The sequence below is a fragment of the Coregonus clupeaformis genome, unplaced genomic scaffold (genome assembly GCF_020615455.1).
Source record: "Coregonus clupeaformis isolate EN_2021a unplaced genomic scaffold, ASM2061545v1 scaf0069, whole genome shotgun sequence".
Taxonomy (NCBI): domain Eukaryota; kingdom Metazoa; phylum Chordata; class Actinopteri; order Salmoniformes; family Salmonidae; genus Coregonus; species Coregonus clupeaformis.
The window spans coordinates 640,187-666,873 of NW_025533524.1; the positions used below are offsets into that span (position 1 = coordinate 640,187).

Here is a 26,687-nt window from a genome sequence, read left to right on the forward strand (position 1 = left end):
CACAGTGGGTTTGTCCATAGAGCTTCATTATTGTCTCTCTGCTTCACCTTCAGGAGGTTTTATAAAGACATGAACGCTAAAGGTCTGGAGAAAAAGTCCAACTTTGAATTGCTAGAGTAAGTATGTACATTTGACATGTTTTTTCTACTAACCTTCAGTTCTATGACTTTTCTATCACATTGGATTGATTGTTTTGATTGATTATAACTGGTCTCTCCAATGAAGGAAGGACGTGGGGCTGAACCTGTTCTTCCCACAGGAGCTCATTGACAGCATGAAGGTACATTTATACATTTTGATATCCACACGATCGTTAAAAACATTATTGGAAGTTTCTACTAACATAAATTAAGTTGTCAATGAGCCGACTTCACTATTATATCAACAAGGATAATTTCTGATCATTTCTATGCTAGCAGCGTTGTTTACCACGTGACGTCATAGTAAAATAGGGTTATGAAAGTGTTGTCCAATGTTGCCGTGGTCTGTCCCAGTCTCGTCACCTTCGGAAGCTGATCCAGCAGACATTCCAGCAGTATGCTGCACTGAAGGAGGAGGAGTGCGTGGTTCGCTTCTTCCAGACACTCACAGACTTCCTCAGCATTGGCGAAGAGGTCTACCCTTGTGAACTGGTGGTGAGTGTTGCCGCTGGCTTTACAGACAACAAGGATACACTGGAAACACCTGACCCTCAAATGCACTGCCAAATACCTGACCTCAAATGCACTGCCAAATACCTGACCTCAAATGCACTGCCAAATACCCAAGTGTGGACCTTCCTCATTCGTTCATAACTGCTGACTTTTCTATCCCAGCACTACAATAATCTACAATTAGACGTGCCCCGGGTTTTCCTTTTTTCTCGGTTCACTTGACAGACATTGTACAAGTCTGAAATGTAACTTAACTTGCAACCCCACTGTCTGTCCACAGCAAGGCTGGAGTCTGTCAGTAGAGCTGGTGATTGGAGCCAGGGGCATTCGCCAACGCACCCAGAAAGACTCAGCGGTAAGCAGGGTGTTAACTGTATACAGTGCATTCTGAACGTATTCAGACCCGTTGACTTTTTCCACATTTTGTTACGTTACAGCCTTATTCCTCATCAATCTACATACAATACCCCATAAATGTATAAAAACTGAAATATCACATTTACATAAGTATTCAGACCCTTTACTCAGTACTTTGTTGAAGCACCTTTGGCAGCGATTACAGCCTCGAGAGTTCTTGGGTATGACATCAGGTTGGATGGGGAGCATTGCTGCAAAGCTATTTTCAGGTCTCTCCAGAGATGTTTGATCGGGTTCAAGTCCGGTCTCTGGCTGGGCCACTCAAGGACATTCAAAGCCACTCCTGTGTTGTCTTGGCTGTGTGCTTAGGGTTGTTGTCCTGTTGGAAGGTGAACCTTCGCCCCAGTCTGAGGTCCTGAGTGCTCTGGAGCAGGTTTTCATCAAGGAGATCTCTATACTTTGCTCCGTTCATCTTTGCCTCGATCCTGACTAGTCTCCCAGTCCCTGCCGCTGAAAAACATCCCCACAGCATGATACTGCCACCACCATGCTTCACCGTAGGGATGGTGCCAGGTTTCCTCCAGACGTGACGCTTGGCATTCAGGCCAAAGAGTTCAATCTTGGTTTCATCAGACCAGAGAATCTTGTTTCTCATGGTCTGAGAGTCTTTGGGTGCCTTTTGGCAAACTCCAAGCGGGCTGTCATGTGCCTTTTACTGAGGAGTGGCTTCCGTCTGGCCATTCTACCATAAAGGCCTGATTGGTGGAGTGTTGCAGAGAGGGTTGTCCTTCTGGAAGGTTCTCCCATCTCCACAGTGGAACTCTGGAGCTCTGTTAGAGTGATCATCTGTTACAGGAGTGGGTCGCAGTTCTGGAGCAACCCACTAGGTGTCATCCTTCGACAACCATAGGCACCTCCTCACTCACAGTCGGGACTAATTATCTGCCTATTGGTGTCACCTGTGGCTATCTGATTGACCTGTGTATTTATGCCCTCACTTCCCTGTGTTCCCTTGCTCAGTTTTCTCTGCTAGTTCCTTGATGTCAAGCAGTACGTATCAGTGTCGGATCACGTGACGGAGTTACAGGTACTCGAGAAGTGTTCTCCCTGTGTCATTGTGTTTTTCCAGTCAGAGTTAGTATTTCATATTGTTTGTTGTCAGCCTGTTTTTTGGAGACCTTTGTGCTCCTCATTTGTTTTCATGTATAGTCTGTTGTTTTGTATCCTGGCTTTTGGACCACCAGTAAAGATCCTTGTTTCACCATCCTTGCCTACTGCCTACTGTCTATCCTGCACCGCACCTGGGTCACACCAACCCTTACAACCATTGGGTTCTTGGTCACCTCCCTGACCAAGGCCCTTCTCCCCCGATTGCTCAGTCTGGCCGGGCGGCCAGCTCTAGGAAGCGTCTTAGTGGTTCCAAACTTCTTCCATTTAAGAATGATGGAGGCCACTGTGTTCTTTGGGACCTTCAATGCTGCAGAAATTTTTTGGTACCCTTCCCCAGATCTGAGCCTCGACACAATCCTGTCTCGGAGCGCTACGGACTATTCCTTCGATTTCATGGCTTGGTTTCTGTTCTGACATTTACATTTTAGTCATTTAGCAGACGCTCTTATCCAGAGCGACTTACAGTTAGTGAATTTATTTTATTTTATTTTTTATACTGGCCCCCCGTGGGAATCGAACCCACAACCCTGGCGTTGCAAACGCCATGCTCTATCAACTGAGCTACATCCCTGCCGGCCATTCCCTCCCCTACCCTGGACGACTTGTGCGCCGCCCATGAGTCTCCCGGTCGCGGCCGGTTGCGACAGAGCCTGGATTCGAACCAGGATCTCTAGTGGCACAGTTAGCACTGCGATGCAGTGCCTTAGACCACTGCGCCACTCAGGACATGCCCTGTCAACTGTGGGACCTTAGATAGAGATGCGTGTACCTTTCCAAATCATGTCCAATCAATTGAGTCTCATAGCAAAGGATCTGATTACTAATGTAAATAAGGTATTTCAGTTTTGTGCAACAGATTCTAAAAACCTGTTTGCGCTTTGTCATTACGGGGTATTGTGTGTAGATTGCAGAGGAATAAAAAAAAAATGTAATCAATTTTAGAATAAGGCTGTAACGTAACAAAATGTGGAAGAAGTTAAGGGGTCTGAATTCTTTCCGAAGGCACTGTATATGTTGCCATTTGGTCATTTTCATTGCATTGTCATGCATGCTTTCTGACCGCGATTGTTGTTCCTCTCCCATCACAAGATAAACAGGTTGGGTGCTGAATCCCCCTATATAATCCCCCTATATCACCCCCCTATATAATCCTCCTATATAATCCTCCTATATCACCTCCCTATATACTCCTATATAATCCTCCTATATCACCTCCCTATATAATCCCCCTATATAATCCTCCTATATAATCCTCCTATATCACCTCCCTATATCACCCCCCTATATAATCCTCCTATATCACCCCCCTATATAATCCTTCTATATCACCCCCTATATAATCCCCCTATATAATCCTTCTATATCCCCCCTATATAATCCTCCTATATAATCCTCCTATATCACCTCCCTATATCACCCCCCTATATAATCCTCCTATATCATCCCCCTATATAATCCTTCTATATCCCCCCCATATAATCCTCCTATATAATCCTCCTATATCACCTCCCTATATCACCCCCCTATATAATCCTCCTATATCACCCCCCTATATAATCCTCCTATACCCCCCCTATAATCCTCCTATATCACCTCCCTATATCACCCCCCTATATAATCCTATATAATCCCCCTATATAATCCTCCTATATCACCCCCCTATATAATCCAATATAATCCCCCTATATAATCCCCATATATCACCTCCCTATATCACCCCCTATATAATCCTCCTATATCACCCCCCTATATAATCCTCCTATATCCCCCCTATATAATCCTCCTATATAATCCTCCTATATCACCCCCCTATATAATCCTATATAATCCCCCTATATCACCCTCCTATATAATCCTCCTATATCACCCCCCTATATAATCCTCCTATATAATCCTCCTATATAATCCCCCTATATAATCCTCCTATACCACCCCTATATAATCCTGCTATATAATCCTCCTATATAATCATGCTATATCACCCCCTATATAATCCCCCTATATAATCCTTCTATATCCCCCCTATATAATCCTCCTATATAATCCTCCTATATCACCTCCCTATATCACCCCCCTATATAATCCTCCTATATCATCCCACTATATAATCCTTCTATATCCCCCCCATATAATCCTCCTATATAATCCTCCTATATCACCCCTATATCACCCCCTCTATAATCCTCCTATATCACCCCCCTATCACCTATAATCCTCCTATATCATCCCACCATATAATTTCCCCTATATAATCCTCCTATATCACCCCCTATATAATCCTCCTATATAATCCTCCCTATATCACCTAACCTCCTATATCACCCCCTATATAATCCTCCTATATCACCCCCCTATATAATCCTCCTATATCCCCCTCTATAATCCTCCTATATCACCTCCCTATATCACCCCCCTATATAATCCTATATAATCCCCCTATATAATCCTCCTATATCACCCCCCTATATAATCCCCCTATATAATCCCCATATATCACCTCCCTATATCACCCCCCTATATAATCCTCCTATATCACCCCCCTATATAATCCTCCTATATCCCCCTATATAATCCTCCATATCCCCCCTATATAATCCTCCTATATAATCCTCCTATATCACCCCCCTATATAATCCCCCTATATCACCCTCCTATATAATCCTCCTATATCACCCCCCTATATAATCCTCCTATATAATCCTCCTATATAATCCTCCTATACCACCCCTATATAATCCTGCTATATAATCCTCCTATATAATCATGCTATATCACCCCCTATATAATGCTCCTATATCACCCCCTATATAATCCTCCTATATAATCCCCCTATATAATCCCCCTATATCACCCCCCTATATAATCCTTCTATATCCCCCCTATATAACCCTCCTATATAATCCTCCTATATCACCCCCTATATAATCCTCCTATATAATCATGCTATATCACCCCCGATATAATGCTCCTATATCACCCCCCTATATAATCCCCCTATATCACCCCCTATATAATCCTCCTATATCACCCCCCTATATAATCCTCCTATATCCCCCCTATATAATCCTCCTATATAATCCTCCTATATCACCCCCCTATATAATCCTCCTATATCACCTCCCTATATCACCCCCCTATATAATCCCCCTATATCACCCCCCTATATAATCCTCCTATATCACCCCCCTATATAATCCTCCTATATCCTCCCTATATAATCCTCCTATATAATCCCCCTATATCACCCTCCTATATAATCATCCTATATAATCCACCTATATAATCATGCTATATCACCCCCTATATAATCCCCCTATATCACCCTCCTATATAATCATCCTATATAATCCTCCTATATAATCCTCCTACAGTGGGGAAAAAAAGTATTTAGTCAGCCACCAATTGTGCAAGTTCTCCCACTTAAAAATATGAGAGAGGCCTGTAATTTTCATAATAGGTACACGTGTCAACTATGACAGACAAAATGAGAATTTTTTTCCAGAAAATCACATTGTAGGATTTTTTATGATTTTATTTGCAAATTATGGTGGAAAATAAGTATTTGGTCAATAACAAAAGTTTCTCAATACTTTGTTATATACCCTTTGTTGGCAATGACACAGGTCAAACGTTTTCTGTAAGTCTTCACAAGGTTTTCACACACTGTTGCTGGTATTTTGGCCCATTCCTCCATGCAGATCTCCTCTAGAGCAGTGATGTTTTGGGGCTGTCGCTGGGCAACACTGACTTTTAACTCCCTCCAAAGATTTTCTATGGGGTTGAGATCTGGAGACTGGCTAGGCCACTCCAGGACCTTGAAATGCTTCTTACGAAGCCACTCCTTCGTTGCCCGGGCGGTGTGTTTGGGATCATTGTCATGCTGAAAGACCCAGCCACGTTTCATCTTCAATGCCCTTGCTGATGGAAGGAGGTTTTCACTCAAAATCTCACGATACATGGCCCCATTCATTCTTTCCTTTACACGGATCAGTCGTCTTGGTCCCTTTGCAGAAAAACAGCCCCAAAGCATGATGTTTCCACCCCCATGCTTCACAGTAGGTATGGTGTTCTTTGGATGCAACTCAGCATTCTTTGTCCTCCAAACACGACGAGTTGAGTTTTTACCAAAAAAGTTCTATTTTGGTTTCATCTGACCATATGACATTCTCCCAATCCTCTTCTGGATCATCCAAATGCACTCTAGCAAACTTCAGACGGGCCTGGACATGTACTGGCTTAAGCAGGGGACACGTCTGGCACTGCAGGATTTGAGTCCCTGGCGGCGTAGTGTGTTACTGATGGTAGGCTTTGTTACTTTGGTCCCAGCTCTCTGCAGGTCATTCACTAGGTCCCCCTGTGTGGTTCTGGGATTTTTGCTCACCGTTCTTGTGATCATTTTGACTCCTACGGGGTGAGATCTTGCGTGGAGCACCAGATCGAGGGAGATTATCAGTGGTCTTGTATGTCTTCCATTTCCTAATAATTGCTCCCACAGTTGATTTCTTCAAACCAAGGTGCTTACCTATTGCAGATTCAGTCTTCCCAGCCTGGTGCAGGTCTACAATTTTGTTTCTGGTGTCCTTTGACAGCTCTTTGGTCTTGGCCATAGTGGAGTTTGGAGTGTGACTGTTTGAGGTTGTGGACAGGTGTCTTTTATACTGATAACAAGTTCAAACAGGTGCCATTAATACAGGTAACGAGTGGAGGACAGAGGAGCCCCTTAAAGAAGAAGTTACAGGTCTGTGAGAGCCAGAATTCTTGCTTGTTTGTAGGTGACCAAATACTTATTTTCCACCATAATTTGCAAATAAATTAATTAAAAATCCTACAATGTGATTTTCTGGATTTTCTTTTCTCAATTTGTCTGTCATAGTTGACGTGTACCTATGATGAAAATTACAGGCCTCTCATCTTTTTAAGTGGGAGAACTTGCACAATCGGTGGCTGACTAAATACTTTTTTTCCCCACTGTATATATATACAGTGGGGAGAACAAGTATTTGATACACTGCCGATTTTGCAGGTTTTCCTACTTACAAAGCATGTAGAGGTCTGTAATGTTTATCATAGGTACACTTCAACTGTGAGAGACGGAATCTAAAACAAAAATCCAGAAAATCACATTGTATGATTTTTAAGTAATGAATTTGCATTTTATTGCATGACATAAGTATTTGATCACCTACCAACCAGTAAGAATTCCGGCTCTCACAGACCTGTTAGTTTTTCTTTAAGAAGCCCTCCTGTTCTCCACTCATTACCTGTATTAACTGCACCTGTTTGAACTCATTACCTGTATAAAAAACACCTGTCCACACACTCAATCAAACAGACTCCAACCTCTCCACAATGGCCAAGACCAGAGAGCTGTGTAAGGACATCAGGGATAAAATTGTAGACCTACACAAGCCTGGGATGGGCTACAGGATAATAGGCAAGCAGCTTGGTGAGAAGGCAACAACTGTTGGCGCAATTATTAGAAAATGGAAGAAGTTCAAGATGACGTTCAATCACCCTCGGTCTGGGGCTCCATGCAAGATCTCACCTCGTGGGGCATCAATGATCATGAGGAAGGTGATGGATCAGCCCAGAACTACATGGCAGGACCTGGTCAATGACCTGAAGAGAGCTGGGACCACAGTCTCAAAGAAAACCATTAGTAACACACTAAACCGTCATGGATTAAAATCCTGCAGCGCACGCAAGGTCCCCCTGCTCAAGCCAGCACTTGTCCAGGCCCGTCTGAAGTTTGCCAATGACCATCTGGATGATCCAGAGGAGGAATGGGAGAAGGTCATGTGGTCTGATGAGACAAAAATAGAGCTTTTTGGTCTAAACTCCACTCGCATGTTTGGAGGAAGAAGAAGGATGAGTACAACCCCAAGAACACCATCCCAACCGTGAAGCATGGAGGTGGAAACATCATTCTTTGGGGATGCTTTTCTGCAAAGGGGACAGGACGACTGCACCGTATTGAGGGGAGGATGGATGGGGCCATGTATCGCGAGATCTTGGCCAACAACCTCCTTCCCTCAGTAAGAGCATTGAAGATGGGTCGTGGCTGGGTCTTCCAGCATGACAACAACCCGAAACACACAGCCAGGGCAACTAAGGAGTGGCACCGTAAGAAGCATCTCAAGGTCCTGGAGTGGCCTAGCCAGTCTCCAGACCTGAACCCAATAGAACATCTTTGGAGGGAGCTGAAAGTTCCGTATTGCCCAGCGACAGCCCTGAAACCTGAAGGATTTGGAGAAGGTCTGTATGGAGGAGTGGGCCAAATCTCTGCTGCAGTGTGTGCAAACCTGGTCAAGACCTACAGGAAACGTATGATCTCTGTAATTGCAAACAAAGGTTTCTGTAACAAATATTAATTTCTGCTTTTCTGATGTATCAAATACTTATGTCATGCAATAAAATGCAAATTAATTACTTAAAAATCATACAATGTGATTTTCTGGATTTTTGTTTTAGATTCCGTCTCTCACAGTTGAAGTGTACCTATGATAAAAATGACAGACCTCTACATGCTTTGTAAGTAGGAAAACCTGCAAAATCGGCAGTGTATCAAATACTTGTTCTCCCCACTGTATATATATACACACCAACACACAAAAAAGATCTTATGATGTCATAGCCTAAATGTTAGGAGGGTAATTTCAGGCTACACATTTAAAGCTTTCTACAAAAAAACAAGAAATGGAACATTCCTCATTGAGGCCTGCTGCAAGGGTGTCTCTCTTTGGAGAAGTAATGTATCCCTATCTCCACCTCATCCCCAGCCGGTGTGGGCTCCGGGGTGAAGTTTCCCCTAGGTACAGATCAAGGATCAGCTTCCCCTCCCACAAATCCTTACCCTAACCATTAGTGGGGGAAAATGCTCAACTGACCCAAGACCAGAGCATATGAGCGGAGTGGAGCGGGAGCGGACGGATTTTGAACAGAGCGCAGAGTGGCATTTTTAAAAGGACGGAGCGTCGCCCTATGTCCCGCTCCAATTTCGCTCGCTCACACCACGAGTCTGAAGCATGCTCAAGCCTGACCCAGAATCCATCTGTTTAATTTAATTTGTGTCGTCCATGAATTTGTATTTTATAGAGCGAGAGGAGCAGCAGCAGCAACAAGAGAAAAGGGTTGAGGAATTCAAAAGTTTATTCACTGCACGCAAAGGCCCAACTATAACAAGGGAGAGAAAAAGAGAGCTGGATGTAGCATTTTTTGAAATGATTTTCATGGACTATGAACCGCTGAGTAAAGGAGAACGCGAAGGGATGCAACACTTTGCCAGCGCAGCTCAACCGGCTACACTCCCCCAAGAAACTATGATAAATCAGTACTTTACTTTGTCAAATTTACATCTGAGATGCCCCATTTACATGCTTCAGCTGGCGATCAAAAACGCCGTTAACAAGCACGACAACATTAATAGGCTGTTCGTGAAAGTCGGGCACCTGGTGAAAAGTGTACGCAAGAGCACAGAGGAAACCGACCAATTAGGTGTCCGCCCCACAAATGCCTGCGCCATTCGATGGAGCAGCCAGCTGCGGATGATTCAGTCGTTCATCCGGTTGTTCCAAAAAGACCCGTTATGGTAAAACAAACTCAAGTCTAATGTTGCTAACATCACCCTGAATCAAGTACGGCAGCTGACGCACCTTGTCAGTGTGCTGACACCACTAGCAGACCTCACAGACAAAATGCAGAAGGAGCTGGGGAACCTGGGGATGATCCTCCCTGCTGTCACAGAAATCAAATCCCTGCTCACCGATTACACTCACGCTGCACTTCCAATGGGCATCGCTGCTTTTGCAGAAACATTGGCAAACAACGTGTCAATTCGCTATGGAATATACTATACTGATTAACATCTCATTTTAGCGTCAGTGTTAGATCCCCGTTTCAAGACAGAATGGATAATCCGAGATGAGTCTGTATGCAACAAATTCGGGGAGATAAAGTAAGGCTGTGGTTTAAGCTAAAAGTGAAATACATGCAGATTTTGTTCCTTTTTTGGGGTGAGCGGGGGCGATTTGAGTGGAGCGCGATGCAAACTGCGTTCGCGAGCGATAATGAGCGGACTGGCCTGATGTGGCTTTGAGCGGGGGGAGCGGAGGGGTGAACAGCTCCGTGAGCGAGGAGCTGAGATTCTCACCGCTCCACTCCGCTCATATGCTCTGCCCAAGACCGGCGTGTACTGGGCAACTTCACCCTACACCAAAGGCTTTTAAGTGTATCGGCTAATTGTTTTATCTCTTACCCCCGTAGCCTGTGTGTCTAGCAAACTTCAAACAGATCAAGAGCATCAAGTGTTTATCTCAGAGTGACGACAAAGCCCTCCTCAACCTGGTCATAGACGGAGCCAGACAGGTACGCATTGAAATAGATATAGAACAACTTTATTAGCACTGCTTAAATCGGGAACACAGTGAGGCCTGGACCCACATATCCATTAATAGTCTCAGAGTAGGGGTGCTGATCTAGGATCAGTTATTTGGACAGGCGGAAACCGATCTCAGATCAGCACTCCTACTCTGAGACTATTAATGGATATGTGGGTCCAGTTATTTGGACAGGCGGAAACCGATCTCAGATCAGCACTCCTACTCTGAGACTATTAATGGATATGTGGGTCCAGTTATTTGGACAGGCGGAAACCGATCTCAGATCAGCACTCCTACTCTGAGACTATTAATGGATATGTGGGTCCAGTTATTTGGACAGGCGGAAACCGATCTCAGATCAGCACTCCTACTCTGAGACTATTAATGGATATGTGGGTCCAGTTATTTGGACAGGCGGAAACCGATCTCAGATCAGCACTCCTACTCTGAGACTATTAATGGATATGTGGGTCCAGTTATTTGGACAGGCGGAAACCGATCTCAGATCAGCACTCCTACTCTGAGACTATTAATGGATATGTGGGTCCAGTTATTTGGACAGGCGGAAACCGATCTCAGATCAGCACTCCTACTCTGAGACTATTAATGGATATGTGGGTCCAGTTATTTGGACAGGCGGAAACCGATCTCAGATCAGCACTCCTACTCTGAGACTATTAATGGATATGTGGGTCCAGTTATTTGGACAGGCGGAAACCGATCTCAGATCAGCACTCCTACTCTGAGACTATTAATGGATATGTGGGTCCAGTTATTTGGACAGGCGGAAACCGATCTCAGATCAGCACTCCTACTCTGAGACACTTTGTGAATTCGGGCCCTGAATCCTAACTTGAGATCTGTGTGTGTGTATTTTTTATCATGCAACATTTTTGTTGACGTGTTCGTTGAGTTAAATGCCTGCATCTTAAAAAAGCCCTGAAACGCCCTGAAAGCCTACCGGTCTATGACCCCTATGACATTATATAATGTTAATAAAGTGATTGTAATTGTCAGTAATTGTCAGTAATGTGAATCGTTTGTATCTTCTTGGTCAGCCTCTGTCTATCAACGTGACTAAGTTTGCGATGGCAGAGAACATGGTGGACCTTATTGACGGTTACTGTCGCTTGGAGCACGCCACTGACAAGTCGTTCATCGTCATCAGACCAAATAAAGGTAAGGGGGATCAGGAAGTCCGCCCTGTGTATATAATGGTAAGGGGAAACACAGAGGGGATACACTGAAAGAGTGCATCACAGTGGTCTAACTTGATTACCTCATCTCTCGTAAGTCTATTGAACCAATGTGATGTAACACCATGTTTCTGCCATGACCCATAGACGCCAATCTACGAAGTTCCCTTCCAGACCTACCCACAAAGTGAGTGTATTGAACAAGGCTTAATATTTGGGCTTTTGTGTCATTCCTATAACAAGTCACTATGCTGAAACTGAACTGTACATATTCAAGAGTACTTGTTGGAACATTGGATATAAGATCAAGTGAAAAGTGATGCTGTCAGATAGATTTTTCCAAAGAGACAGGTAGTGTTATTGTAACAGTGTGCCTGGTGCATTGAGGAACTATAAACCCAGGGTTTGATGATCCTCTCCTCTCCTCCTCTGGCTGTCTCTCCTCCCACTCTGTAGTCAAACGGTAAACACAGACAGCATCAGAAATAGCATGGGTGAGTTATTATCTACCAAGACTGCTTTCATCTTTTGTTTGACAAATATCATGGTTAATTTCTCATTATTAATCATTGTTCAAATCAGTGCAGTGGCTGTGTTGAATTATTTGAAACTAGTACTGTAGGGGGGGGGCTATGTTGACCCATCTGTTTTGACCACAAAACTGACATCATCAAATATCCAATCGTTCAGGATCTGAAATCTACGCTGAGATTGATGAACGACCGAGGTCTGGTAAGTAGAAGTTCTCCTTTATCAAACTGGAAGACATTTTATAGTTGTTGATATGAGGAGATTGATGTAGACTTTTCATATCAAATCGTATTGGTCACATACACATATTTAGCAGATGTTATTGCGGGTCTAGCAAAATGCTTGTGTTCCTAGCTCCAACAGTGCAGTAGTATCTGATAGTTCGCAACAATACAGACAAATCTAAAAGTAAAAGAATGGAATTAATAAATATATAAATATTAGGATGAGCAATGTCAGAATGGCATTGACTAAATACAGTAAAACACAGTAATCAAATAAAATCTAATGTTATTGGTCACATACAAATATTTAGCAGATGTTATTGCAGGTGTAGTGAAATGCTTGTGTTTCTAGCTCCGACAGTGCAGTAATATCTAACAAGTAATATCTAACAATTTCACAACATATACCCAATACACACAAATCTAAGTAAGGAATTAATTAAGAATATATACATATATGGACAAGCAATGACAGAGCAGCATAGACTAAGATACAGTAGAATAGTATAGAATACAGTATATACATATGAGATGAGTAATGCAAGATATGTAAACATTATTAAAGTGACTAAGATACAGTAGAATAGTATAGAATACAGCATATACATATGAGATGAGTAATACAAGATATGTAAACATTATTAAAGTGACCAGTGATTCCATGTCTATGTACATAGGGCAGCAGCCTCTAAGGTGCAGAGTTGAGTAACCGGGTGGTAGCCGGCTAGTGATGTCTATTTAAAAGTCTGCTGGCCTTGAGATAGAAGCTGTTTTTAAGTCTCAGGTCCCAGCTTTTATGTACCTCTACTGACCTCGCCTTCTGAATGATAGCTGGGTGAACAAGCAGTGGCTCGGGTGGTTGATGTCCTTGATCATCTTTTTGGACTTCCTGTGACATTGGGTGCTGTAGTCTGCTGGCCTGGAGGGCAGGCAGTGTGGCCCTGGTGATGCCTTGGGCAGGCCGCACCACCCTCTTGAGAGCCCTGCGGTTGCGGGCGGTGCAGTTTCCGTACCAGGTCGTGAGACAGCCCGACAGGATGCTTTCAATTGTGCATCTGTAAAAGTTTGTGAGGGGCCAAGCCAAACTTCTTCAGCCTCCTGAGGTTGAAGAGGTGGTGTTGCACCTTCTTCACCACACTGTCTGCTTGGGTGGACCATTTCAGATGATCAGTGATGTGTACGCCAAGGAACTTGAAGCTTTCCACCTTCTCCACTGCGGTCCCGTCGATGTGGATAGGGGCTTACTCCCTCTGCTGTTTCCTGAAGTCCACGATCAGCTCCTTTGTTTTGTTGACGTTGAGGAAGAGGTTATTTTCCTGGCACCACTCCGCCAGGGCCATCACCACCTCCCTGTTGGCTGTCTCGTCATTGTTGGTGATCAGGCCTACCACTGTTCTGTCGTCTGCAAACTTGATGATTGAGTTGGAGGCGTGCGTGACCACGCAGTCATGGGTGAACAGGGAGTACAGGATGGGGCTGAGCACGCACCCTTGTGGGACCCCTGTGTTGAGGATCAGCGTAGTGGAGGTGTTGTTTGCTACCTTCACCACCTGGGGGCGGCCCGTCAGGAAGTCCAGGACCCAGTTGCACAGGACGCGGTTCAGACCCAGGGCCCCGAGCTTAATGATGAGCTTGGAGGGCACTATGGTGTTGATTGCTGAATAGACCTTAGCACGGGTACTTCATGTTTGAGTTTCTGCCTATAGGAAGGGAGGAGCAGGATGGAGTCGTGATCTGATTTGTCGAAGGGAGGGCACGGGAGGGCGTTGTAGCAATGGTCGAGAGTTTTTGATGCGCATGTACTACAGGCAATGTGTTGATAGAACTTCGGTAGTGTTTTCCTCAAATTTGCCTTCTGTGTTCTATGTTCTATGATCTACTGTATGTTCTATGTTCTATGATCTACTGTATGTTCTATGTTCTATGATCTACTGTATGTTCTAAGTTGTTGTATACTTGGTTTCAGTGGTGAAGTATGGAATCGACAGAGAAGACATTGTTCTGGGCCGGATACTTGGCGAGGGTTTTTTCGGGGAGGTCTATGAAGGAATGTACAAGAAATCGGCAAGTCTATCTCCCGACACCCTACTCACACAGTCAATTCTAACACCTCAAATGTGCCTAACTAAACACAATATTGATCTCACTGTTTGTGTGTGTGTGTGTGTGACTGGTCTCTGTGTGTGTGTGTGTGTGTGTGTGACTGGTCTCTGTGTGTGTGTGTGTGTGGTGTGTGTGTGTGTGTGACTGGTCTCTGTGTGTGTGTGTTTGTGTGTGTTTGTGTGTGTGACTGGTCTCTGTGTTTGTGTGTGTGTGTGTGTGACTGGTCTCTGTGTGTGTGTGTGTGTGTGTGTGTGTGTGTGTGTGTGTGTGTGTGTGTGTGTGTGTGTGTGTGTGTGACTGGTCTCTGTGTTTGTGAACCAGAATGGGAAGAGACTAAGCGTGGCGGTGAAGACATGTAAAGACTGTTCACCTGACGTCATGGAGAAGTTCATGAGTGAAGCAGGTACAGAGCAAATACTGATCACACTTCACCAACTCACTGGCCTTGTGGTTAGTGTCCACCCTGAGATTGAAAAGTTGGGATCCCCCAGCCAAGTCATACCCAAAGACCTGTATTTTAATCAGCTGTGTAGTGCTAGGGCAAAAAACAAAACGTGTGGGCGGGTATAGTATATCCACTTATTTTTTCAGTGGGCATTGCGTAAACTCACTTCTTAATCTCAACGATGCGTATCAAAGTAGTGTAGTGGAGGTATACACTGTATCAATTAAAAAGGCTGATGGAACAGATCAGACTGTTTAGCTTTAGAATGTTGATGAACTATTATATCTATATATTATATTAACTATATATCTATTATATCTTCACATTTTAGAAGCAGCATTGTGTGCATGGCGGTAGGCCTACGTGCGATTTGCGTAAAACGGGTAAAACACTGTTCTAAAATGCGCACCGCACATGCGAGTGGTTTCTCTTTAGGAAGAGGGGAGATCTAAAGATGCAATATGCTAATATGACTAGGATAATCCCTGCCTGTGCCATTAAACCCCTACAACTCATCCAGAACGCTGCAGCCCGTCTGGTGTTCAACCTTCCCAAGTTCTCTCACGTCACCCCGCTCCTCCGCACACTCCACTGGCTTCCAGTTGAAGCTCGCATCTGCTACAAGACCATGGCGCTTGCCTACGGAGCTGTGAGGGGAACGGCACCTCCTTACCTTCAGGCTCTGATCAGTCCCTACACCCAAACGAGGGCATTGCGTTCTTCCACCTCTGGCCTTCTGGTCCCCCTACCTCTGTGGAAGAACAGTTCCCGCTCAGCCCAGTCAAAACTGTTCGCTGCTCTGGCACCCCAATGGTGGAACAAGCTCCCTCACGACGCCAGGACAGCGGAGTCACTGACCACCTTCCGGAGACACTTGAAACCCTACCTCTTTAAGGAATACCTGGGATAGTATAAAAGTAATCCTTCTATCCCCCCCCCACCCCCAAAAAAAAAAATAATAAGAAGAAGAAGAATTACAACAAAAAAAACACATAAAAATGTAAAAACAACAAAAATTAAAAAAAAAAAACTATATATACAAAACAAAGAAAATTAAAAACATACTCTAAATAAAAAATAAAAAAAATTGAAAGAAATTTCACAAAAATAAAAACAATCTAAAAATATTTCTAAAACTAAAGAAAAAATATATATAAAAAAAAAATAACAAAAAAACACACACAAAAAATAATTATAATAATAATTGTAAAGTGGTTGTCCCACTGGCTATCATAAGGTGAATGCACCAATTTGTAAGTCGCTCTGGATAAGAGCGTCTGCTAAATGACGTAAATGTAAATGTAGTAATGCCTTTGGCTGCTAGACATTGAAAAAAGTTGAAAGAAAACCAAAACAACAGGAGAACGCATATGAGGAAGTCTTTATAAAATAATTGCCTCCATTTTTCTATGGTGGGATTTTGGCTATAGGCTACTTTGAAGCAAGGTAAGACATGCCTCATTATATGAAGTAAAACGTCCAGGTTTCAAACAATTAACGGACAAATATAGTGATGCTAATGATATACCTAACCGTCTTCTGGTATGGATGGAAAGGCTTTCCCAAAAACCTTCTCTATTAAATGTTAACTAGCTACAAAGTAGCCTATGCCTACCTGAAAGAATGATATCATGATTATTATTTATTTGCATAAATCCATTGGAAAACGCCATCCCATGTGCTAGGTGCCTGCCACTTGAATTAAAGGGTAACTACACAAAAAAAATCACAATTTCAAAAAAGATTCGCAGACCTCAAAAGTGGTCTCCTGATGTGGTTTATATCTAAGTAACATAATTTTAAAAATCCCCATGAAAATCATTAGTTTAAGAATTTTTTTGCATGGGCTGCGTCTCAATCCACCGCATCCGCCTGTGTCACCCTTCCTCATCTGTGGTGGAAGGTGGCCGAGCTACAGCAGTGTTTTGTCAGACCAGGAGACATTTTTATTTTTTTATTTTTATTTAACTAGGCAAGTCAGTTAAGAACACATTAAGAACAAATTCTTATTTACAATAACGGCCTACACCGGCCAACGCTGGGCCAATTGTGCGCCGCCCTATGGGACTCCCAATCACAGCCGGTTGTGATACAGCCTGGAATCGAACCAGGGTGTCTGTAGTGACGCCTCAAGCACTGAGATGCAGTGCCTTAGACCACTGCGCCACTCGGGAGCCCAAAAAATCTTCTCACGACATCACGAAAATCTGCTCCGGGAAAACGTTTGGCCTACAAACTACTATGGAAAGATGAGACTCTCACGAACACGATGGTGAAAGTGTCAAATCAAATCAAATCAAATCAAATTTTATTGGTCACATGCGCCGAATACAACAGGTGCAGACATTACAGTGAAATGCTTACTTACAGCCCTTAACCAACAGTGCATTTAGCGGGACTAGCGGGACTAGTCCGAAGGTAACCCATACAAATAAATGGAAGTATGGTAGTTTTGTGCCAACAAAAATAAGGGGTTAAATATGTGTCCAAAAAAACAAAAATATTTCCTGAGCTTTCTTATGTCTCCTAGATACAGGACAGACACTTCAAAACCTTATTCCTCATGATTTACTTTTTTTATTGTCTTTTTTTGTTATTCAATGTGATTCTATAAGCTGTGGTAGTAAAGGCCAAATTCAAAATTGTATCAAATAATTGTTTTATACTATGGGAATATGGGAAATGTAAAAAGGTAAAATTAGAGTGTACCCACTTCTCCAGGCACCACTACACCACTGGTTGGCACTCAGCATTAAGGAGAGATTGGGGGTAAGGCCCTGCGATACACTAGTGTCCTGTCCAGGGGGTTGTCCCGTGTAGCTCAGTTGGTAGAGCATGGCGTTTGCAACGCCAGGGTTGTGGGTTCATTTCCCACGGGGGACCAGTATGGAAAAAACTAAAAACATGCAGTATGCACTCACGATCTGTAAGTCGCTCTGGATAAGAGTGTCTGCTAAATGACTAAAATGTAAATGTAAAATGTTGTAGGCTACATCAAGCTGTCTCACTACAGCGATAGACTAGTGTCCTGTCCAGGGGGTTGTAGGAGACATCAAGCTGTCTCACTACAGCGATAGACTAGTGTCCTGTCCAGGGGTAGGCTCCGTCCTGGCTCACACAAGGCAACGCTACTTACTTTTTTTTGTACACTTCATGATCACTTGAATAAGCATCAACAGACCTGATCTGTAGAGACAATACATAAGGGATAAACACCTCCATTCTGTACATTACCTTGGAAATAATGGACAAAGCACCTATTTTCATTTTTATAAGATTATTCATATTTTGGTTGCTATAGATATATTTATGGACCCATTTGTTTGTTCTGTATGTTCCATAGCCATGCGCTCTGGCAATGTTCTTGTCCCTTGCTTGTTAGGTGGCCAACTAGCTATGGCTAACACAGTCACGACCTCTGCAGCCAGAATAACAGCAAAGTAGCTGCATTTGCGTTTGTTTAAGATGTTTTTCTATTGACATTCATTTGGATACATCCATAACAATGAGCTGATAATGCCCGATTTTTGCCTGGCATAGCTACAAAAGTTGTCCTTCTCGTCAGGACACTCGACACTGTTCATTACGAAGAGAGATCGCATTGCATATCAAACACTAGACTAGAAGCTAGCTAAACAGTTTGTTGCTAGCAAACCTGCCAATATGACAAGCGAATTCAAAAATACCAGTTGCTGAAAACAGCCGGTCAAACTAGAAACACGTGGGAGGATTTGACAGCATAGCGTCATGACTGCAACATGGAAAGGACAGGAGAAATTCATGTTCATCACTCACCACCTCAGGTCATTCATGTTCATCACTCACCACCTCAGGTCATTCATGTTCATCACTCACCACCTCAGGTCATTCATGTTCATCACTCACCACCTCAGGTCATTCATGTTCATCACTCACCACCTCAGGTCATCAGATGCTCCCCCAAAAAAAATGTCTCTGTAAAAACAAGTCAATGCTAGCTTTTCCTTTGTTGGACCTGCGTTTACAATGTATCCAATTTCAGTTTTTTGGGGTTGTTGGTTTAGCTTTCTGTTACTTTGCCGCAAGTACAGTCTGCATGTGTAGGCGCATATTGCGTCATGATTACAAGGTGTCCCGATATCTTTTCCAACTGTCCAGTTATCTGGTTTTAATGTACATTCTAGTGGTTAATGTACATCCACGGGGTTCGTAACTTTATGTTACGAACCCCGTGGCTCTAAACGTCTAGGGTGGATGGACATGAGACCCGTAACATAAATTATGCAAATTAGGAGTGTGGCATGGAATAGTGAGAACAAATAGGACACAACTACCATGAACTACCGTCAAACACACATGGTTTATTTCAGAACACACGGTAAGGGTTTGGGAAAAAGGGCTGAGCAGGACCCAAGAAATGAAACAATAGTGTAAAACACCCCTGAACTGATCTTGCCTGCCTCAAGAACCGCTAGGCTACTGCTACCATACAAAAATACAGTGGGTGGTCCGCTCAGGTCTAACTAGTGTTTTTAGACAGCTTTCTTCCCACGGGTAATGTACGCCCAAGGGCAACTAGCTTAAACTCCCCTTTTCCCAGAAACACACAAAGCTACCAAACAGGGTAATCAGCAATTAAGTACGTACACAATACACAGGACACAACAGTATCCACACTCACATAAAGAAATAGATTCTAACAAAGTTACCAACAGGGTAACCAGCAACTTAGTGAGTACACAATACACAGGACACAACAGTGTCCATACTCACATACGGAAAAAGTCTCTCTCTCTCAACAAACACAAGTCTGGTTTTTATAAAATGGGATGTGTGATTGAACAAACGAATAACAGGTGGTGCAATTAACAGGAATGTTCACTGATTGGTCCAATCAGCAGACACCTCAACGACCACCAATCAGGAACATACAGGACACCTGTGATTAGGGCAGAAAGAGTAGAAACACACAAAAACACAGGATACCTGTATCCGTAACACTCCCACCCCTTAAAAGAGCAAACCAAAATGGTTTTGCGACACACGTACTATCACAACACCCAAATTCACAAATCATCCTATCGGGATAACAAAAAAAACCTAGATCATTACACACGAGACAAAGCATCTGCCAACACATTATCTAACCCCCTTTTTTGTGGCGGGATCTCCAAATTATAATTTTGCACGACAAGTGCCCAACGCATAAGGCGTTGGTTCTGGTTGTACATCCGGTGGAGAAAAACTAAGGGGTTATGGTCAGTATACACTATCACTGGTAATGCACTGGAACCAACATAAACTTCAAAGTACTGCAGAGCTAACAACAAAGCTAGAGCTTCTTGTTCAATGGTGGAATAGTTTGTCTGACATTTGTTAAATTTCCGTGAAAAATAACAGACAGGATGGTCCACTCCACTCTGGTCTTGCTGCAGTAGAACAGCACCAGCACCTCTGGCACTTGCATCTACCTCCAGTTTAAACGGCCGTTCAAAATCTGGCGCAGCAAGAACAGGAGTACTACACAAGAGTGCTTTAGCAGTGTTGAAAGCAGTACAACAATCTTCAGACCATACAAATTTTCTCGCGGACTGAGCAAATCCGTTAATGGAGCAACTACCGCAGATAAATTTTTACAGAAACTACGGTAGTAGCCAACCATCCCTAAAAAACGGCGTAGCTCTCTTCTGGTGGTAGGTGCGGGAAATGCGTTTATAGCTGAGACCTTGGCATCTACAGGGCGCACCTGACCATGGCCGACCTGTTTACCAAGATACGTAACAGTGGCCTTCCCCAAACTCGCACTTTGCTAAGTTCAGGGTTAGAGAAGCGGTTGCTAGACGTTCACACACTACCCTTAGAGTGTTAACATGATCAGACCACTCAGTTGAATAAATGACCAGATCATCCAAGGTAAGCACTACAATTAGGAACTCCAGCCAATACTGTGTTAACCAGGCGTTGGAAAGTGGCTGGTGCGTTCCGCATCCCAAATGCCATGACAGCATATTGTAGGAAGTGATCTGGGGTCACAAATGCAGAGATGTCGGAGGCACGTGGGGTTAACGGCACCTGCCAGTAACCTTTTAGAAGATCTAATTTGGTTACATAGGTAGCAGCACCAACAGTATCAATACAGTCATCCAGTCTGGGTAACGGGAACGAGTCGGGCACTGTGACAGCATTGACTTTCCGATAGTCCGTACATAATCTGGATGTCCCATCAGGTTTAGGAACCAGAATGCACGGAGAACTCCAAGGACTTGAACTTGGCATAGCCAGGTTATTCTCCAGCAAATAACCGACCTCACCCCTCATTATCTTTCTCTTAGCGACGTTGACACGATAAGGATGTTGCTTGATAGGTGCAGCGTTTCCAACATTAATGTCATGTTCTAACACATTTGTACATGTAGGAACATCATTAAAAAGACATGGAAAGCTGTGTAATAGTCTCACAATATCATCTGACTGTCTGTCCGTTAAATGAATCAGGCTTGACGGGAGAGACAGCAGCATCTCTGAATTGGGCAATCTAGCACACTGCTGCTGAGTATTGCGCAACTCCAAACCATCTCCGTCCACATCATTAACATGACCTCCCACTACAGCCGTAGCAGCAACAGAGACAGCCGACTCGGCCAGTTTCTCTGGACTGTCTACCTGAGTAACGGGTCTGTTGTGGTATGTCTTCAACATGTTAACGTGGCACACACGAGATTGGCGTTTTTCGATCAGGAGTCTGTATCACATAGTCAGTTTCAGTTAGTTTCTTTTCAATGACATAAGGACCAGCGAAACGTGCTGACAATGACGCTCCTGGCACAGGCAACAACACAAGAACTCGGTCACCTGGCTGCAGTGAACGAAACAGCCTGTGTGTCATAGTGTCGTTTCATCCATTTCTGTGAGGAAGACAGCGCTTCCTTTGCTAGAGCACAGGCAGCATGTAGGCGCTCACGAAGCGACTAACGTAGTCCAACACATTTTCTTTCACACACAACTCTTGTGACAAAAACTGATCCTTAAGGACTTTCATAGGTCCTCTCATGGTGTGTCCAAACACCAGTTCAGCTGGGCTGAACCCTAGGGATTCCTGTACTGTCTCACGGACAGCAAACAACACTAGAGGAACTCCCTCATCCCAATCTTTCTCAGATTCCAAACAATATTTACGGAGCATAGACTTCAGGGTCTGATGCCAACGTTCAAGCGCACCCTGAGACTCTGGGTGATATGCGCTTGACACACGGTGTGTAACTGACAAGGATTTTAACACTTGTTTGAAAAGTTTAGAAAGGAAATTCGTACCCTGATCAGTTTGTATCACCTTAGGTAATCCAAAAGTTGAGAAGAATTTGATCAACGCTTTACTCACCACCGGAGCAGTAATCCTTCGCAGAGGAATGGCCTCTGGGTACCTGGTGGCCACACACATAATTGTCAACATAAACTGGTTACCAGATTTTGTTTTGGTAATGGTCCAACACAATCAACCATCACATGTTCGAATGGTTCACCTATGGCCGGTATGGGACAAAGAGGCGCGGGGGAAATAACCTGGTTCGGTTTCCCAACTACTTGACAGGTGTGGCAAGTCCGACAGAACTGAGCCACATCTTGTTTTAAACCAGGCCAAAAGAAATGTCGCAAAACACGATCATAAGTCTTGGTGACTCCCAGATGTCCGGACCACTGGTGATCATGAGCGAGGATAAAACATTTTGTCGAAAGGCTGTAGGAATCACTATTTGGTAAACAGCATTCCAATCTCCGCCAGCGTCAACATGGGATGTCCATTTACGCATGAGGAGATTACCATCAATGAAGTATGCCATGTTTTTCTTCTTTAGCTCGTCTTTTGAGACAACACTAGAAAAACATTTAGCCAGGCTAATGTCAACCTGTTGGTTAGCGATCAGCTGCTCACGAGTAACTGGTAACTGTATTGCTTCAGCAACAAGTTCCACATCCTTCTTCCTTTCTCTGGGCTGTTGGTCAGACTGCACCAGCTTACCAGAGGTAGCACCCGAACTATCCTCTGGGTCACACTCTCTGAATAGAATCGTGTCTGACAAATCTACCACTTCACCCACTTGTCGTGCTTGAGCACGTGTGACAGCACAAGCGGGGAACACATCTGGATAACCCTGTGCCAGCTCCTCGGAGAGAGACTGGTCACTTTTATCCAATACCTCCAATATGGGTATCACCTTTCCTCCGGCAATATCGTTGCCCATTATAAATGTCACACCTTTTACTGGCAACATAGGACGGACGCCCACTCTGAACAATCCACTGACTAACTCAGAGTGTACGTTCACAAAGTGCAATGGCACTGGGACGAAACCCATTTCAATTCCTTGTACTAACACACTGGAACCACAATATGTATTACTGGACAAGGGCAACACATCAGCTAGTATGAACGACTGCGCCGCACCAGTATCTCTGAGGATTCTAACTGGACGCTGAGACGCTTCATCATCTGATATAGAAACAAACCCCTCAAAAATGAACGGTTCATAACTGTGATCTGGGACAGGGACTTTCAAACCACATTCACTATGAGGCTTCTGTCTTGATTCCGGCCCTACAACCGCACTGAATCAGCCCAACACCCGTTAGCGGCCTGGCGTGCTGAGGCATCCCAGTTTGCGTTTTAGCAGAAAGCAATCATTAACTATATGTCCCACCTTATGACAATAGAAACAGTGACGCACATCTTTTGGGCGTGCTGGATGTACTGCTGGTCGACTAGGATTAAAAAGTTAGCAACTCCGCAGCCCGGCTCTCCGTGCGAGCCGAAAACACGCTCTTATGCGTCAACACAAACTTCGTCTGCCAATACAGACGCTTCCGACAGTGAGGATACTTTCTGTTCGTTCAGATAAACTACAATGCGTTCCGGTAAACAATTTTTAAACTCTTCTAACAAGATTAACTCCCGTAGAGAGTTAAAATCAGTTACCTTACTAGCACTGTGCCATTTGTCAAACAGATTTCCTTTGTCTCTAGCAAACTCCACATAAGTCTGAGTAGGAGACTTTTTATGAGACCTAAATCTCTGTCGATATGCCTCAGGAACAAGCTCATAGGCACGAAGAACAGTAGCTTTGACCACCCTAGCCCTTCTAGCCAATCAGAAACAATGACGCTGTGGGATAAATACTATTAATAAGAAAGTATGTATCCCCAGTGGCGCAACTTTGGTTTTAAGGCGGAAGACATTTATTATTATTATTATTATTATTATTTTAATCCAGTCGGATAAACACTCCAAACAGGCTACCCGACCGCTTGGAAGCGTCTGCATGGTCCTAAAGCACACCGTAGCCTTGTTTGTTATCACATTCCAATGATAAAACTGGGGGTGACAAAAATGCAATTTCAGAATGTTGGGGGGGGACATGTCCCCGTCCCCAGTGAAAGTTGCGCCCCTGTGTATCCCTCTCTTGATGTAGCCTTCATATGAAAATATAAGGAAAAAGTTGAATTGTTAAACCTGTCCCATTCTCCAGTGATCATGAAGAACCTGAACCACCCCCACATCGTCAGTCTGATCGGCGTCATAGAGGAAGACCCAGTGTGGATCGTCATGGAGCTCTACCTGTATGGAGAGGTGAGAACCACAGCCACACTATGTTGTTAGCCATAATGCTATGTTGTTAGCCATGACACTATGTTGTTAGCCATGACGCTATGTTGTTAGCCATGACGCTGTGTTGTTAGCCATGACGCTACGTTGTTAGCATGACGCTACGTTGTTAGCCATAATACTATGGTGTTAGCCATGACGCTATGTTGTTAGCCATGACGCTACGTTGTTAGCCATGGCGCTATGTTGTTAGCCATGACACTATGTTGTTAGCCATGACGCTATGTTGTTAGCCATAACGCTATGTTGTTAGCCATGACGCTATGTTGTTAGCCATGACGCTATGTTGTTAGCCATGACGCTATGTTGTTAGCCATGACGCTATGTTGTTAGCCATGACGCTATGTTGTTAGCCATGACGCTATGTTGTTAGCCATAATTCTATGTTGTTAGCCATGACGCTATGTTGTTAGCCATAATGCTGTGTTGATAGCTATAATTCTATGTTGTTAGCCATAATGTTATGTTGTTAGCCACGATATGTGAATTGTCATGAAGCTCTACCAGTATGGCTAAGTGAGACAACAGCAGCCATGATCTTATAAAAATGAACTTGGAAACTTGGATAGAATTGACTTATAGCACAATTTCTCCTGGCAGACCTGGGATTCAAACCAGTGACCCTACAGGTGCTTCTCTACCAGCTTGTCCTGTCTGCTGCCCTATCATTCTGTTCCATCTGTCTTCCAGCTGGGCAACTACCTAGTAGAGAACCAGCGCAAGCTGACCAACATAACGCTGGTCCTCTTCAGCCTGCAGATCTGTAAAGCTCTGGTCTACCTGGAGGGAATCAGCATGGTGCACAGGTAGGGAGAGGCTATACGGACACGCCTGGGGCCCCAAAATGGATGACTTATGTCACGCAGCGAGAGTTGAGTGGGGATAAACTGATTCAGTTCAGTCAGTCATCCCAGGTAGCTAGTTCATGCTTGTGGCAAGAAACTTCCAAGAGAATTTGAAACTTGTCTGCCGAAGTTGGGAGTTGGGAGAATGTTCAGAATCATTTCTGTTTTTTAAATCGGAGTAATTGTTTATTAATAGTTTGCTGGCCTGATATTGGCTACACTATCTAACTACTTCCTTCTCCTTGCTGGCCTGATATTGGCTACACTATCTAACTACTTCCCTCTCCTTACTGGCCTGATATTGGCTACACTATCTAACTACTTCCTTCTCCTTACTGGCCTGATATTGGCTACACTATCTAACTACTTCCTTCTCCTTACTGGCCTGATATTGGCTACACTATCTAACTACTTCCCTCTCCAGCAGTGCTCATCATTAGTCTGCAAGCAGGAACGAAGGACACACTGTGCGCCGTGTTGTTCTGTTACCGGCTTGCAGCACAAACTCTCCCCATTGAGCAGCAGTAGACCGTATCACGGTGACATCCAGATGGCTACTACCAATATTACAAGTTATTTGTCGTGTAGGATGCTATCCTACTCTTAATATAAATCAAGTGGGATGGAACACATTGGCCACGTTAGCATCAGTGGGAAGTACCTTGATACAACGCCGTTGTACTGGTCGCTCACTCCGGCTTGTCGTTACGTTAATTTATTGGCATGTCACGGTGACATCCAGACGGTGACCGATACTACATGTTATTTCTCCCTCGCCCGTCAAAATAAACATCACTTTCTTTTAGTGAGTATTAACTAGCGCAATGATGCTGCTGTTGTTGTCAGCTAGCCGGCATTAACTAGCTAGCCGGGAAGGGCTCATCACTGACGACTGACTGAACCGAATCCATTAATCTCTGCTCGACTCTCAGCTGCGCGACATACGTCATCAATTTGGGCACCAGGCGTGTCCGTATAGCTTTTCCCACACAGGTAGGGTGGCCATCTTTACTCCCATATTCCATGTTCCACTTCATCACACTCCTAGATATGTAATACATACACTGAGTATACAAAACATTTTAAACACCTTCCTAATATTGAGTTGCACCCCCCCCACAAGGTGTCGAAAACGTTCCACAGGGATG

The 26,687-nt window shown here is 43.9% G+C and overlaps 1 protein-coding gene across 3 annotated transcripts in view; it reads left to right on the forward strand.

Annotated features, from left to right (window-relative positions):
- ptk2bb (protein tyrosine kinase 2 beta, b) overlaps positions 1-26,687 on the forward strand; it is a 67,676-nt gene that overhangs the window by 22,870 nt on the left and 18,119 nt on the right. For all 3 annotated transcript variants that reach the window (XR_005998112.2, XM_041870067.2, XM_041870068.2), the window contains exons 6-18: positions 54-116; positions 226-280; positions 495-635; positions 934-1,008; positions 10,443-10,544; positions 11,617-11,737; positions 11,902-11,941; positions 12,211-12,248; positions 12,445-12,486; positions 14,476-14,573; positions 14,934-15,015; positions 24,558-24,658; positions 25,385-25,500. Coding sequence is in view for 2 of the 3 variants with exons in the window: in XM_041870067.2 (XP_041726001.1) it covers positions 54-116; positions 226-280; positions 495-635; positions 934-1,008; positions 10,443-10,544; positions 11,617-11,737; positions 11,902-11,941; positions 12,211-12,248; positions 12,445-12,486; positions 14,476-14,573; positions 14,934-15,015; positions 24,558-24,658; positions 25,385-25,500 (1,074 nt within the window). In the remaining variant the exon portion in view is untranslated. The remainder of the gene's footprint in view (positions 1-53; positions 117-225; positions 281-494; positions 636-933; positions 1,009-10,442; positions 10,545-11,616; positions 11,738-11,901; positions 11,942-12,210; positions 12,249-12,444; positions 12,487-14,475; positions 14,574-14,933; positions 15,016-24,557; positions 24,659-25,384; positions 25,501-26,687) is intronic.